The sequence below is a fragment of the Diospyros lotus genome, chromosome 3, assembly GCF_014633365.1.
Source record: "Diospyros lotus cultivar Yz01 chromosome 3, ASM1463336v1, whole genome shotgun sequence".
Taxonomy (NCBI): Eukaryota; Viridiplantae; Streptophyta; class Magnoliopsida; order Ericales; family Ebenaceae; genus Diospyros; species Diospyros lotus.
Window position 1 is genome coordinate 25,998,766 of NC_068340.1, and position 16,493 is coordinate 26,015,258.

Consider the following 16,493-nt stretch of genomic DNA (forward strand, 5'->3'; position numbering starts at 1 on the left):
TATTACAAAAAATACTGAAATTTAAAAAATATATATCATACAAAAAAATATAAAATAATAAGAATAAAACAACAAAATATATTTCACACTAATCTACAAAGCAAACAAATCATACAATATATTCCAAGCAAAATTGTATTTAATAAAATATAAAATTAATACAAACAATATTTATAAAAAATATAATATAAAAGATCACTATTATATATTTACAAGAAAATTCGCACATCGTGTGAAATATCGTCTAATTTATTATAACTTAAAAACATGACAATGAGAACTGAAAGATTAAAAAATAATTTTAAATTTGAAAGCACGAAAAATATTGGTATTTCTTTTTATGTATTTAACCCTTTAATTTTTCAGGTAATTATGCAAAGTTGAAACTAATCAGCCTTGCATGTATGTCTATTTTATTTCTATTGATTTGCGTTTGCTCTACAAATCCCAGACCGAGTGTCGCATTCTATCTCCGTTTTCTAGGGTTCCGCCACCATCATCGATGGCCGAAGTGATCAACATGTCCGTCGATTCTTTGGAGCGCCCACGAGAGCGTAGCAAGGACAATAAATCTGCCGAGGATGTCGAGTCGTCTCCGCCGCCGCCACCGCCGCCGCCACCGCCGCTACCGGCATCGAGGCGACGGGATAGGGATTCGAAGGAGAGAAGGGACGACAGGGACCCGGATCGCCCGCCCAACCGCCGTGGCGGTGGAGACTATTACGATCGACACCGTTCGCCTCCGCCCAGGGAGAGGGATTTCAAGCGTCGGGCTAGCCCTAGCCCTCCTCCTCCTTACCGCGACCGTCGCGGATCCTCCCCTTCGCGGCGTTCCCCTCCGCTTCCGCCCTTCAAGCGGTCGCGGCGGGACGATGGTGGTTATGACGGCCGGCGTGGAAGCCCTAGGGGAGGTTACGGTCCTGGCGACAGAAGGTAAGTGAGCAATTCCGCCTAGTTAGTTCACTTGATTCCGATATCAAAATATTTCTTTCAATTAACGCGAAAACAAGGGTAACAATATTTGTTTATCCCAAGGAAAAAGGACGGATTTTGAAGAATTCTTAGTGATAAAGTTTTCTTTCTGGTCATAGTCCCCGAAAGATCCCCTGCTAGACAAGCATGCATGGTATTTAATATTGCGAGTTTAAAAATTTATGGTTTTTTCCCTCCTCTCCCCAGAGTATCATGGTATTTTTGATCTGCTTTTTAGATGTTATGTTTCTGTATGATTATCACAAAATTGACTGGTATAAGCCATAAATTTAATTAGAGGATCAGTAAATTAACTGGTACTCTGAGTTAAAGCTCGATTGCTCTAAAATCTTGTCACAAACTCTGGATACCTATATATAATCTCTAATAAGTTGCTCTAGCAACTTACAGCTTTTCTTAAGCTGACGAGGCATGTTTATATTGTTTGATCTGTTATTTTTTTGTAACTTGTATCATTTAGAAAGGATGGTATGCCAAGGGACGGCAATAGGTTCACCTTATTTGGGAAGCTTATTAGTAATGGAATGGAAGGAAATTGGATGGGAACCCTTTCCATCCAATCTTCTTCAAATCAACATTTTTTGTCTCCCCCAAATTGGGGGAGAATGGACTGGAAGATGTGTTATTATAAGTAGACAGAACTATCCCCAATGCTTTTATAGGCATCCTTTTTATGTATCTATTATGAGGGTAAAATTGACATTTGTTGTAGAACAATGTACCATTCTATACATTTCCATAGCTATCTCAAACGAGGAGAAAGTATTTTCCATTGCTTTTCATCCCCTCCTCTCCCAAACGAGGAGAAAAGATTTTCAATTCCATTTCACGTATTTTCATTTCATTCATTCTCATTCTATTTGATTCCATTCCATCACAAAAACTCTCCCAAACATAGCTTGAATGAAATTGGCAATTTTTTTTTTTTCACATGCTAACAGATATGAATATATTCTCCAATGTACTCCTCTTGTTGGATGATTTCTATGGTTTAGAAGTGTGATGATAGTTTCATACATTATTTTGGTAGGTAATACACAAGACTTGAATTTGCATCTTTCTTTGTATAATGAAAACTCAGCCATTGTGGTGTCTATAAATATTGATCACGCCAGTAGAATGTTGATCATTGGATGAGTGTAGTTTGACTTTTTGTTACTGGAATAATATAATCTTAAAGAAAATGGAGACTTGAACAGCTTCAACAAAACATTGTTGAAGTAAATGAAACACAATCAAGGAAGATGGGAAACTAAGGAAAAGCCTCTATTTAACTTGGGCCTATGAAAATATAATTTTCTTTTTCCTTTTTTCTCCAGTTCTTGCATCTGGAGATCATAGATGATATATAGAAGCCTAAGAAAGATGGTTGCAAGTATGGGGGTGCTGTTTTGGTGACTTAATGTTGCATTTTGTTATTGCATGCCTTGAATTTGTTCAATATGGATATTTTTTTGAACTTTTTACATGTTCTTCTTTGAGACACTACTGAAGTTATTTTTATGTTTGTGGTTTTTATTTTATTTTAACGTGTTAAATAAATAGAAGTCCCAAGTATGGCCAGATTCATGCATGCTACCATTGTATATTCTTTTTGTTCTCAATTTGTTGCTTTATTCATTGAGATTGGATCTTCTTCTTTGGGCAATTGGAAAAATAAATTAATTACTAGATAGCAGGGGGTCTTTTCTTTTGACATCTTCTCTAGGGATGCTTTTCTGGAGTTATGGTTTTTATTAGGGTTCTGTTATTAGTCAGTTACTCATATTGTCTGGTATGTATTTTCATGCTGCCTTATACTTTACTTGAATCTCTTTTCTGCTATATTATACTTATGTGAATTGCTTTTGTTCCTGTTCTGGTTGTTCAAATTTCTCATTTCATTGCTGCACCCAAAACACATATTTATTGAGAAGAAGTTATTTGCAAAATCCTGTCATATGCTCAACTGCACCTTTCTCATGCTCCATTGGACATATCTGGAGAGTTTTTATAGTTTCATTGTCTTGTTTTCTGTGCATTTTATCTTAGGCTATTTGTTATTGTTCACTCTATTTTAAATTCTCAGTCTACTTGTTATTGCTCACTCTATCTTTTATGCTATGTGCATATCTGTTCTATCTGTCTCTCTCCTATCCAAATTATTCCCGCTCTTCTTCCTTACTATACTTTTGTGATATTGAATGGCAAATATACAGGTTTGGATATGATTATCCATATGATCGTGAGCTAGGGGGAAGACCTGGTTATGCTGATGAAAGACCTCATGGTCGCTCTTTTGGCCGTTCATTTGGTGGCTATCCAAGTGGTTCATCTGGTATTTTATCCTTTTACTATAATCATAAAATGTTCTAAAATTCAGGCTTCAGATTGAATATTGTTGTAATTGTTTTGTACAATCTATTTATTGCTTCATTTGATTATTCATAATCGGAGCTCCTGGTTTTTGCAAATACTGTACTTGGTCAAAGAGTAGCATGGCACTTGGGTCATTACAATTTCATTTGTAATTTCGTAGTCATTTTGTAAGTATGGCACAACTCTTCAAAGGCATCTACTGGATCAACACTGGTCATTGCCTCATTTTATGGGCTATTTTGTGTTTGTGGAACTTTAAATAGTTGCTTCTTCTTCTTCTTTTAACATTGCTTATTGATTAAATTGCATTATATGTTCAGAAGTTTGAGTATGTACTTGCTTATTGCATGCCGTTATTTCATGTTTATTGGTATTCTCTCTCTGTCAGTTTAATCGAGAGAATATTGGGTATTTTGCAGACTGGGATCCAGGTCGGGGTGGTTACATTGATGCTTCCAACATGGGGAATACACAAAGGTAAAGTCTTGCTTGCATCTGAATTGGCGAGGCTTCACATTATCTTTGTTTGTTGTTTCATGTCGATTGATTTATCTGATTTTTTTTTGATTTTTAAGGTTTTAGAGTTATAGTTGGTTTAGGTTTTCGATTGTTATCTTTTAGTTGGGTTTTATCCTATTACCTGTTAGGCAGATTTATCTTTAATTGTAGTTTAGATATAATTTCATAATTATGCTATAGTTAGGATTAGATTTTGTCTATAAATAGGTAATAAACTGTATTCAGAAAATTCATGCTTTTGATTATTGAATGCTGAAACAAGCTTAGGAGAGCATGAATGCTTGCTTAATTTCTATTGAATGCGTGCGAGAATAAATACAGGTTACATCATAGTTTTTCTCCTATAAAGTAGGAGAAAATTTAGGTAATCTATCCCCTAGAAACTAGGGCGAGTCATCTCCTAAAACTTAGGAGATATACCACACTTAACAACAAACTTTACAACTTAAAATATAACTCAAAAAAACTTTAGGATTATCTATCTGATTTAAACTATACTTGTGTGCTGATTCTTCCTTTATCCTCAACCTGTATCACACTCCTTTTTAACTTTGAAACCTTCTTCATTTGGATCTTTTAATCTCGTCCAACAAATACGAAGATATTGATTTCCTCTCTCTCTCTCTATTTGCTTTGCTTTGCTTCTTGTCCTTCTTCTTCTTCCCCCAATTAAGATGCCACTTTGGGGGGGGGGGGGGGGGGGATTACTTTAATCACCTATTCCATTGGTGATTGCATCCTCACCATGAACTTCTTCCCACGTTATGGAAAAATTGGTGTTTCTATCTCCCTTCTTGAGAAACAAGGATCTCTAGTTTTGTTTCCAACTAACTTCCTTATAAGGTAGTATTTGTTAACCAAGATATAGACTGGAAAAGATAAGATATGGAAATCATTTTAGACTTTTGTCTTTTTTAATGTGTTTGTTAAATTTATCTGGCAACCCTTGAAAAAGAAGTTACGTGACTTCTTATATGACATTTTCATATATGCTTATCTCTCCCTCTCTCAAGATAAGCATATCTTAGACTTTACAGATAAGAAAAAAAGACACACGTGTCCCCTAGTGCATTAAAAAAAAATTAACAAACAGTTTGATAAAAATCTTGGAATGCTTTTTATCTTTATCTTGACCATTCCATATCTTGGTCCAGAAAACATTTAAACATTAATTTAATACAATCTTATTTTACTCATTTTAACAAACTCTACCTAATAAATAATATTTCACTTTTCAAATAACCCTAGCTAAAAAGTCATCCTAAAAGAGTCCCCAAATTTTCTTTTTTTTGTTCAGGCTTTAATTTTTCCAAGTATTCTATGAACTTTGACTAATACTGAAGACATCTCTATTCCATGATTTCAAATCATTTTAAGTTTCCTTGCCAAATGGTAGCTATGGATTTCCCTCACAGAATGCTAATCTGCCAATTTTTAACAGAGTCCATAAATTCAACTTCTCTTAGTAGCATATGTCCAAACTTGAAATTGCAGTGGACCTAATAAAACAGGTAAATAATTGGACACTTATCTAGGCGATCCCACTTGGCAGATGTACAAGAAGTGTTCTCCTAGTCACTCGAGATCAAAAAATTGTTTTGTGTGACCAAAAGTGATTGACCATAGATTCGGTCCAAGTAAATGACCTTCTGTGGCTCCATCTAAATGAGGGACCAAAAGTTCCTGACTCCATAAAAATTGAGAAGCCTCTCATTGCACTTGTAAGGATGGAACAGCCTTTTCTCTTATGAGGAAATCTAATAGCATTGGAATCCTAACTAGGGACCAAGAAGTTCCCCAAGAGGTTCTAATATGGTTATACCACATCTTCTCTGTCTCTGTCTCCATCTCTGTCTGCCCATTTATTTTCCAACCATTTTTTTTGTTGACAACTTTTGATCTTATGAATGTATAGATTGCTGGGTAGTTAGAAAAACATTATCTATCACCTATGTAGCGCAAGTATTGTATCATGGATTATTTGCTTGGCAATAAATTATTTGAGCGGATAGAAATTCAGCATCATAGTCTTTGAATCAAGGTATGTATTGTGGTAAAAGCTATCAAGGGTTCCAAAATTAACCATAAGTCTTAGATGGGTCTTAAACTTATAAATCATAAGTCATAAAGTCTTGAAATGATGAGAAAAGGTTACTAATTTTATATCTAATTTTCCTCCCTTCAAGATTAATGTCACTATCACCACTACTATCATCAAGTCATCTAATATGGCCTAGTTTCTGAACTGTGAATTGTGAGTCATATTGTATTGTACAATACATGCGATTTAGGTTGCGTTTCAAAGCAAAATCCAATTCAATCTTTGGTTCGTATTGGTGGGGATGTGTATTGAACCTAATTGTATGATATGTGCTGTGTATCTTGCAATCTGGCAACTCTATTTGGCATTAATAAACCTGCTATTCAAGATGGATGCTTAATGAGAAGTTAGAGGATGTTGATACACACACACACACACATATTTGCTAAATGGTTTTGGTATTCAAACATGGAGCCTCTTGATCCTTTATTGCACGTGTGCTCTTAAGTTCATTAAATTTATCTGACAGTGTTTATTCTAAATTTCTAATACATTGATGTTGATCATTTACATAAAAAGAATTTCATTCTATTTGAGTATACACCATATATTTGATCTTATTTCTTATTCCTTTGGTTGTGAGTAATAGTGGTTTCATGATCCACTTTCCTTGTGTTGGTTGGTTGCCATTTATCCATTCATAATTTGCATTAACCCCCTGACCACCAAACCAACCAAAACACACACACACACACACACACAAAGATAAAGGAGATATTCTGCAGTTGTATGTCTTGTGATTTTGTATTCTTAATTTGTTCTGAGAGTTTGCATATACATGTATGTATATGCAACTACTGGAGTTTATTTTTGGACAAGTACTGGATTGATACAACATTATGAAGACAACAATTTAATACCAAAGTTTCATCTTCCAGAGAAGGCTTGATGTCTTATAAGCAGTTCATTCAGGAGCTTGAAGATGACATTCTACCTGCAGAAGCAGAGCGAAGGTACAGGGAATGATAACTTAATAGTTATCGGTGTTTGATTATGATGTTAACTTGGTGATTTAGTCAGACCTGCTTTCTTCTATTTCCGTTTATGGTTTTCTCTCTTTTTGGGTTTTTGCAATATTGGAGTATCTGACCTTTCCTTTAACAGATACCAAGAATACAAAGCAGAATACATATCGACCCAGAAGCGAGCTTTTTTTGATGCTCATAAAGATGAAGAATGGTATATTTATGTTTCTTATTTGGTTATGTTTTGACTGTTCATATTTTTAATTGTACTCGTTTTCTCTTTTTTTCGTGTAGGTTGAAAGACAAGTATCATCCCACAAATTTACTAACAGTGATAGAAAGGTGGGGTTCATTTTATTCAAGAAGTTATTGACTGGATTAATTAGGGTTAAAGGAATTTGGTTTGCATTCACTGGATGCTAACAATCATTTTCTGTTGTCTGGTTGTAGTCATGTAAAAGTTATATTGGTTGTCATGATATTTACTCATGGATCTGTTATTATGTCTGTAGGAGGAATGAACTTGCACGAAAGATGGCAAAGGACTTTTTGCTTGATTTGCAGAGTGGAACGCTGGATTTGTAAGATCTGCTCTCATGCACATTATGCATGCATGTGGAGACTATCTACCTAATGTCTTATTTCTCTGTCATGCTTCAGTACTAATGACATTTCCTTCAATGAAGCAGGGGTCCTGGAGTCAGTACCTCATCTCCAAACAAATCAGGACAGACAAGTGATCCAAACTCTGATGATGAAGCAGACGTTAATGGCAAAAGAAGGCGGCATGGAAGGGCTCCAGATAAAGAAACTGATCTTCTTTCAACAGCTCCCAAGGCTCACCTTATCAGCTCTGAACCCAGGCGGATCCAAGTTGACGTTGAACAAGCACAGGCACTAGTAAGAAAGCTTGACACTGAAAAAGGAATTGAGGACAATATATTATCTAGGGTTGACAATGACAGAATGACCAGGGACAAGTTGCATGGTTCTAGTGGCCCGGTTATTATAGTGCGTGGTTTAACCTCTGTCAAAGGCCTGGAGGGCACTGAACTATTGGATACCCTTATTACATATCTTTGGCGCATTCATGGAATGGATTACTATGGATTAATTGAAACAAGTGAACCAAAGGGTCTGCGGCATGTAAGGGTAGATGGCAAGAGTTCTGATGCACCAAATAATGGGGCTGAGTGGGAAAAAAAACTAGATTCTCGTTGGCAAGAGAGGTTGAAGGGCCAGGATCCTTTGGAAATAATGACTGCAAAGGAAAAGATTGATGCTGCTGCTGTTGAGGCTTTAGACCCCTATGTTCGAAAAATTAAGGATGAGAAATATGGGTGGAAGTATGGCTGTGGGGCTAAGGGTTGCACAAAACTGTTCCATGCTGCTGAGTTTGTCCATAAGCATTTAAAGCTGAAACATCCAGATCTTGTGATGGAGCTCACTTCTAAAGTGCGCGAAGATCTGTATTTTCAGAACTACATGAAGTATGTATTGCTTCTGATGAGCATTTTACTTTCCTTCACAGTGTGAATTCTTCTTGAGAACACTAATACCTACCTTCATATCCTCACAGTGATGCAGATGCACCTGGTGGGACACCTGTTATGCAGCCTTCTATGCTGGTAAGACTTTTCAAACTATGATTTGACTTTAATATTCATTTGTATGTGGGTTAGTGCACCATCCTTTCTCAAAATTGTTCCTGATATTCACACATTTCTTATTGCCTAATCTAATTAATGGACATTTTTTTTGGAGATGCTTATCATGTTAACCTGCAACTGGGGGTATAGTGCCCTACCAGAAAAAAAAGGACCTAATTGTTTCCAGCAAAATATTTTTAACAACTCATCCACAAAATAGAAGTGACTTCATTTAACATAAAACTAACCAAATCTTGCTTAAGCAACAAAGGAGTGAAATGAGAGTAGTTCCATTGACACAAATTCTTGACCTTTCGTACCCAAAAGCTCCCAAATTTCGTCCTTATCACATGTGCCACATTACATAAAAAAGAATCTCTAAATACATAAGATCAATTCTAAAATCAGCTTCAAGAATAAAAAAAAATCCTCTGGTGGTGGATCCTCCCACAGTAGGAAAACAAATTCTAAATATCCTGGGCCATAGTAAAATGTGATGGTAAATGATCAACTAACCTTTTGTTGCCCCCTTTACACTGATACCACCTTCACCACAACCTAACACCCCTTCTTAAAATCACCAAACGTGAAGATGGAGCTGAAGATTGGCTGCACAAAATGAGCCACCCTAGGAGGAACTTTTGACCTTATAAGTTTCCTGAGAAACAAGTCTCTACCTTCATCGTTCAGAGCCTTGTATGAAGAGTAAACAGAAAAGTGCTCATTTACCAGATTGAAACCACATCCATCTGTTTTTCCCTGGTACTACTGACTAACAAGAATGGCTTGAGTATAGAAAGCTGTTTAGGAATCAAACTCTTGTTCCTTAGGATTATGTCTGAATTGTGGGGACCAAACCAAAGGTACCAGTCTTTCTAATTCCACAACCTGGCTTGCTTGTTGCAGTAAAGTTACACAAATGGAAAAACACTGTCTCTATTTGTGTTTGTATCAAGAAAACATAATAAACAGATATTAGACATAGATTCTTAATAATACACCTAATTACATAAATATCTGTTACACTTTCCCCTCAACCTGGAGCACGAATGTCTATGTTCCAAGCTTGTTACAACATTTTAATTTTTAGCTCTCCTAACAGCTCTGGGAAACAAATCTACTTTTGATATTGATGATGTTTTATAATAGATTTCCAATTAAATGACAATCAAATGTGCTTTTTAGTCCTTTAATAAAACATTCGATCGGGAGTGCTGTGGCCTATTGCATGATTACTGCATATTAAATCCATAGACGATTGGTTGGACTTTGAGCTCTGCAGAATTATACTTTTCTATCTCAACTCACATGTGGTATGTGCTATGACTATGCTCAAATTCATTACTAAATTGACCTACCAGTATCTATTCTTAATCTTATATGATACGAAGTTACCTCCAACTAAGATATCATATGTTTCCATAGACCTTTGGTCAAGTGAGGATTGCTAATTTGCATTTGTGCATCTTTGGATTCATGTATGACCAAGGCTCTAATACAATAATTTGCCCCTAGGTAAGCCCTTATGGTATCTAATGAATTATATGTGTCTAAGAATTAACTGGCAACATGTCATGATTAGCAAAATTAGGAGATATGAGATAGTAGAAAGCAGTTAAAGTTGTTTCAACTGCAATTATTACAGTTGCAGTAGTTGTAATAAACTACTGTAACTGTAATAAGCTGTTAGTAGAATCTGACACAATGTAACCAATCAATTGCTGTGGATAGCCATATATAAGGCTATGCCACTTTGTACCAAGACATTATGAATGAATTGATTTCAAGTTTTCTCATTTTCTCTCTAACCATTCTCTCTCTCTCTCTCTCTCTCTCTCTCTCTCTCTTCTTCCACGACTGTGAACTAGAAACCCTAGATTCGAAACATAGGGTCCGGACACAACATATCTGGCAAAAGTGCATTCAGTCTAGTAGTAGTCAAATCATTGACATCCCAGCCTTTAATATCAACCTAGGCCACTCAATAGACCTTTATATGTTACAAGTTTACTATTTTGATCTATGGAAATATCAACATGCTTACCTTCTAACATCCCTCTCTTAGGTAATTAATCAAGAACATTCTTTTGCTGAAAAAGGGCAACACCAAATTGAGATCAACAATCTCAGTATTAAGAAATACTCTTGGGGTTGTTTTGCTGTGAAAATGATTTCTAGTTTTCTATCTCCAATTTTCTATAAAATCTGTAGTTTTCATTTCCCATAGAAAATGTAAAAAATTTGTTCAAATGTTAGAAATACAGAAATAATTCCAATCTTGATTATTGGAAAATATGCTAAAAAAAAGGAGAGTTTTTATTATTATTTTTATAACATGTGTTAGAGAAGGAATGGAGAAAAGTGAAACTGTAATTTATTTAGAGTTATATATCTCGATAGGATACATTTTATATTTAATGAAATTAGTCAATATTGATCTTCGAATTGAAGAAAATGTCTAACCAATGGAGGAGGAGCATTTCAATGCCTATTTACAAGAACAAGGAGATTCAAAGTCGTGAAACTTATATAGGGACCTAGCTAATGAGAAACTACAGTTTCTGGAAATTGATTTCATTTCTTGTTGAGAAGGGATACTGAGACTTTCAATTACTTACATTTGGATTATATCAAGTATTTGTATTGAGCCCTTCTCTTTTCTCTAGTGATGCATGAACTCGGTAACATATATTTAAGAAGAGGTGCCTTAGTGTATGCTATTTGCACTATATTATCTTGGTGGAGAAGAGAAAGGTGTAAATACTAATTTCAAGATTTGGAGAGAGACCTTATCATCCAAAGGCTTCCTTAGATTTTTGTAGATTGAATACTCAATATTATGGTGAGAATTGAAGATCAAGTCAGCACAAGAAAAGATCAGTTTTAGATGTATTAGATTAATTGTCCAAAAGATGGAGAGAGAAAAATCTTACTCAGAATCAACGCAGGGTGGTTAAAATGGAGAAAACATTCAGTATTTTATGTGTAAAAATAGCAGCAATTATGCTTTGAAAGTGCAGGCAAAAATAACTACTAGCATTTTTCGGATTCTAACATTATGTTAGGTCGTAAAGTACCTAATAACCATATACTTAAGAGCTGTAACAGCTGTCTTGCCTGCTGTCTTTACTTGAGACTCTAACATTATGGAATCGTAAAAGTCACATTAGAGCTAAAATATAAATTTTATCTCATGACTGCAAGACTAGTTCTGCTGTCTGGCATAGAATGTTAGGTAGTAAAATACTAACATGCGCAAAATCTGAGTGATATGAAGATGAGGATGTTATGGTGGATGTGCAACCAAACTACAAGGGATAAGAATAGAAATGAGGTTGTGTGTCGTAGGGTTGGAGTGACTCCTATTGAACGTAAACATGTTATGCAAAGAAACAATTTAAAATTTTTATTTGGGCTAATCAATCATTGAGCTCTTGAAGTTGTATTCTTTTAATTGTATAAAATAGCTCAATATGGTATGGGTTTAAATTGTAATTGTTTAGCCTTATGTTCTTACCGCACTTCCATTACAAACATGCCATCTATGTTGGGAATATTGATACCATGATGTTTGCAAACTGAGCAAACTTCATCAAATAAAGATTTTCATCTATTTCTCAATGTGACTGATTATTTTTAGATCTCAACAAGTTTAATGGCCTTAATAATATTTTGTTTTTTCCTTTGCAGTGCTAGTGATAATTCATTAGTTATTTCCAATATATATTTCTCATCAAATGCAAAATAGATGCAAAATTGAATGATTGCTATGAATTAGAAAGACTTCTAAATTCATCTTTTTCCTCTTAAGACATTTTAAAATATCATATAAGACCTCACTCTCTCTTTTTAGTTATTTATAAATTTTTAAATTGACCCACATGGCAATTTTGGGAAAAATCAATCTTCATACACTACCTATATTTCCCACAAAATTGAGAGGGTGCAATTGCCCCCACTCATCCACGTGTGGCTCTGCCTATGGGGTGAACCCTAATAACAAGCTGTGATCTATAAAATGACTAGTATTGTACTCGAAGTTGGATAAAGACTTGCCATATAGAGTCTGCATGCAATTTAACTGTAAAAGCTGTTCATTCATTTCCTCCCCACCCTCTGGTGTCTGAGTGGTGTAATACGTTTGACATTAAAGTTGCAGAAAAAATGTACAGTTTCTATTACTGTTTTACAACAAAAACAGAACATGGTGATGAATTATTCATTTTCGTTTTCTAAAATTTTAAAAACGAGAAAAAAAGGTGCTATCACAATTTTCATTTTGTTTTCCTTTTCTTTCCCACCCCTCATTGCTGGCGGCTTGATGTCCCCAGAAAGTCAGCGGAGGGTTACCAGCAATTGCCTCCCAGAAGGCTTCCGGGGAGTCTTACCATCGGGCTACAGCATGCTTTGGAAGGTGGTCTTAAAATTTGACTGCCACCACAGAGAGAAGGGAGAGAAGGGGCAAGCACTGTAGTGTAATAGTATTGTTAGTAGCTTTATCTTAAGCCTTTGCAGTATGCAAATTCTCAATAACACGCTGCTTGGTTTCATCAATGGGGGGAGTTACAGTATGGTGCTCACATGTGTGAATTGGAGGTGGAGAGCTTGAGCTGCTTCTCCTATGATCTTGAAGCTGTTTTTTCTTCCCTACAATCAGGAGGCCCTGGGAGTCATGCCAGCAACTCCGGGCCTAATTCATGCTTAACTTGGGACAACTCCTCGCACATCTCGTGCATGTGTGCCATGTGTCCCACTACCAACATTTGGAGGGGTAGTTCCATGTGTCCCACTAGCAACTCATTCCCCTTCATTTTAAGGGGATCTGACCTTTCGTCTTCTCACATATAGCATACTATACCTGCTTGTTCTTTTGGAGGGACACACATTACCTCTCCCAGACAACGTTTTACCTGCTTGCTCATAGCACCAATATGACTTTTTTTGACTTGAGCATCTGAGGGCCCGCGCAAAAGGAATCCTCACTTGCCTTCTGACTGTGTACTGCCTTGCAGCATCACTCTTCTGGACAGTGGAGCTTTCTTCAGGAAGTCACACATCACTCTCCCACTTCAACCTCATGCTGCTTGTTTAAGTGCAACAATTGCTTATCCGGGAGACACATGCCAAGTGATCTCTCTCCCGGACAGAGGCACGAGTTCCCCCGGACAGCGGTGTGAACTCACCCTTGAACAAGTAGCCGGCCACTTCCTCCCGGCTTGCAGATTGAGTTCCTTGCCAGGCTCAACCTCAGCTTGGGCGTCTTGCTTTATAAATTTTAATTGTTGTATTTCCAACAACAATTTGAGTTGTTGGCGACCTATTAGAAGAGTCTGATGACCTTTGGTGATTGGCAACAGATGAGTGCAGAGAGAACATGCACAAATAAAAAAAAAAAAAGCAAACATAAAATTGTAGGTAAAACAAAGTTATCAAACACTATGTTAAGTTTTCATTTTTCTAAATGAAAGTTAAAACTAAAAAGGAACCTAGTAACTGAAAATAACAAATTGAAAACTGAAAGCTTTGTCAAATGGCCATTTAGTATTTTTACTTGTCATTTCAGTTCTTCATATGTTGCTTGGTTAACCATGGATGATAGTTTGCATGTGGAATAGCTTTCGTCTATTTTAGATTTCTTTGCGTTCCTGTAATGTGCATATGATGTTCTGCAATTTTGAATGATGCTTTAACCTCATTGTCCTGTGTATAGTGGTAAATCCATAGTTTCTTTGATCTCTGTTGTTATGAATATGGTCATGACAATATCTACAGAAACTTTAACCAAACATCTATGCATATGTATATGCAGAAGGAGAAGATTCAGAGGCGTAGGCCAGGTCCAGATAATCGACTGAAAGATGAGAGAGGTGTCCGTAGAGAGCGTGACAATCGAGACAATGGGAATGAAAGATATGATAGGTCTGAGAAGCCGCAGTCCATGGATTTCCAGTCCAATAATGATGGTGGGAATCCTGATGATCAAATGTTTGATTCCTTTGGTGGACAAGGGATGCATGTTGGCCCTCCTTTCTCTTCAGATATGCCACCTCCTCCTGTACTTATGCCTGTTCCTGGTGCTGGGTAAGTTCGGTTAATTTTGTGATTGTTCTTTTTTTTTGTGATAGTAGTTGAAACTCTTCACTTTTCATCATTAGAACTCATATATGGTCACAATATATTACAGTCCATTGGGACCATTTGTCCCTGCTCCCCCTGAAGTTGCCATGCGGATGCTACGAGAGCAAGGGGGGCCAGCCCCTTTTGAAGGTGGTGGTAGAAGTGGGAGGTCTGGTCCTCAATTGAGTGGGCCAGCCCCAATCATTACTTTGCCTCAAGGATTTCGACAGGATCCTCGTCGTCTAAGAAGGTAAGTTCAAGCATAAAATCCCTGACATGAAACCTTTGGGATTTTTTTCATCTTATTTTTTAGTATCAGTTGGTTGAGTAGCTAAAATAATTCATAACATGGCTTTATTCTTTTCCTGAAGTTTATGTTGCTCATATGGTAAAATTATGCACAGTTGCAGATGTACATTAAAATGCTCGCATTTATTTTTGTTTCATTTTCTTCTGCTCTGTTTTTGTCTTCTGTATGTTCAGACAAGTAATCTCCTAGTTTTGGATGGAATGAACGTTTGGTTCCCAATTTTCCTTTACTTAGGTTCATCCCCTTCATCCCTTTTTCTTTGGACGTATACAGGATTATTTAAAAAAAAAAAAAACACTTTTACATATGTTACTTCTTTCTAAGCATTAGTTACTGCAAAAGAAATTCACCTAAAGAGGGAAGACAATGCTGTGTTTCATCAAGAAATCACTTTTTGGCCCTGGACAGCATGCATTGTGTCTTACACTGTTTGCTCTTGAAATGCACACTTCAATCTCACCCTTGAAGCAGATTCTCTGTTATGATGAGATAATGTGTCACATTTTTTTCTAATTCATTTTGCATATAAAATTCTTGGGGAAGATTTACTGTTTTACAGGTAGAGGCGCAGTAATAATCTGATGGACCAAACTATGGGATCTGATCCACAGATTACAGTTTCTTCTGACCCAAAACATGGGAACAATTTATTTTCCTGTGGAAGTTAGTGTGCATCTATTACTTATCTTATTTACCCTTTGACTGTGTGTTCATGGATGCAGTTATCAAGACCTTGATGCACCAGAGGATGAAGTGACTGTAATCGACTACAGGAGCTTGTAAGTTTAGGCACGTCTTGGGTGTAAAATTGTATCAAATGTTCTCTCGTCTTGGAGAACCGGGTTGGGGAAAGGTCAAAGTGTGATAGTTCTACGAATCCGGTTATAAGAGCAGTGTGTGATCCAAAGAGGACATGAACTGCCTGCTGGTGTGCATCCATCTCAGAAACCTTTTATGTTTATGCTGTGGGTAAAATTCTTTAAACTCCAATATTGCCAGGTATTTTGCAGGTGGATTAGTTATGTAAAGAGGATAATATTCTTTACCCACGTGGTCTGAGAATTAGCAAGGGTCAACATGAATTGGACGTGATGAGAGTTTTGACTTGTGGAAAGGCGATTAGGTAGCTATGAATTTGTTTGGATTCCCCAGTAGGTTAGAAAATATAAATTTGAAAACGCATTCTACACTGTAGATTAGCTACTGTGTACTAATTTTAATGATGCTTTTGATTTTGAACTTGCATTAGAGTTGCAGTTGATGGATTTTGTGGTTGGCATAAGGCCATGAACACAAGTGCAAGTCTAAACTTGTGATTGTTGGGCTACATATAGAAAATGACCACTTGGACAAGAAGTCGCCAAGAACGTCGCCCGAATTATAGGACCGATGGGGCAGCGTGGTTACAGGAATGATCCCATGTTGGGGGCTTTTTCGATCATAATACAGCCCATCAAACTATGGCTCAGTCTGGTACCCAC

The 16,493-nt window shown here is 36.5% G+C and overlaps 1 protein-coding gene across 2 annotated transcripts; it reads left to right on the forward strand.

The window, feature by feature from the left end:
* The first annotated feature begins 412 nt into the window (after positions 1 to 412).
* LOC127796572 (serrate RNA effector molecule-like) lies at positions 413 to 16,273 on the forward strand. Of its 2 annotated transcripts, XR_008022026.1 has the most exons (13): positions 413 to 933; positions 3,192 to 3,310; positions 3,771 to 3,828; positions 6,850 to 6,924; positions 7,076 to 7,150; positions 7,231 to 7,278; positions 7,449 to 7,517; positions 7,626 to 8,426; positions 8,516 to 8,564; positions 14,395 to 14,666; positions 14,770 to 14,952; positions 15,735 to 15,940; positions 16,023 to 16,273. XR_008022026.1 is itself a non-coding variant. In XM_052328762.1 (12 exons), exons 1-12 carry the CDS (start codon positions 503 to 505, stop codon positions 15,793 to 15,795), a joined length of 2,241 nt encoding a protein of 746 aa, XP_052184722.1. In that variant the 5' UTR covers positions 413 to 502; the 3' UTR covers positions 15,796 to 16,273. The 2 variants fall into 2 exon arrangements, 1 of the variants encoding a protein (XP_052184722.1); XM_052328762.1 differs by having other exon boundaries at positions 15,735 to 16,273.
* Positions 16,274 to 16,493: the final 220 nt, after the last annotated feature.

Coding starts and splice junctions, on each gene's coding strand:
- LOC127796572 (XM_052328762.1), top strand. CDS start 503: ATGGCCGAAGTGATCAACATGTCCGTCGATTCTTTGGAGCGCCCACGA. Junction 8,427..8,515: donor TATTTTCAGAACTACATGAA/GTATGTATTGCT, acceptor ATATCCTCACAG/TGATGCAGATGCACCTGGTG. Junction 14,953..15,734: donor GATCCTCGTCGTCTAAGAAG/GTAAGTTCAAGC, acceptor TCATGGATGCAG/TTATCAAGACCTTGATGCAC.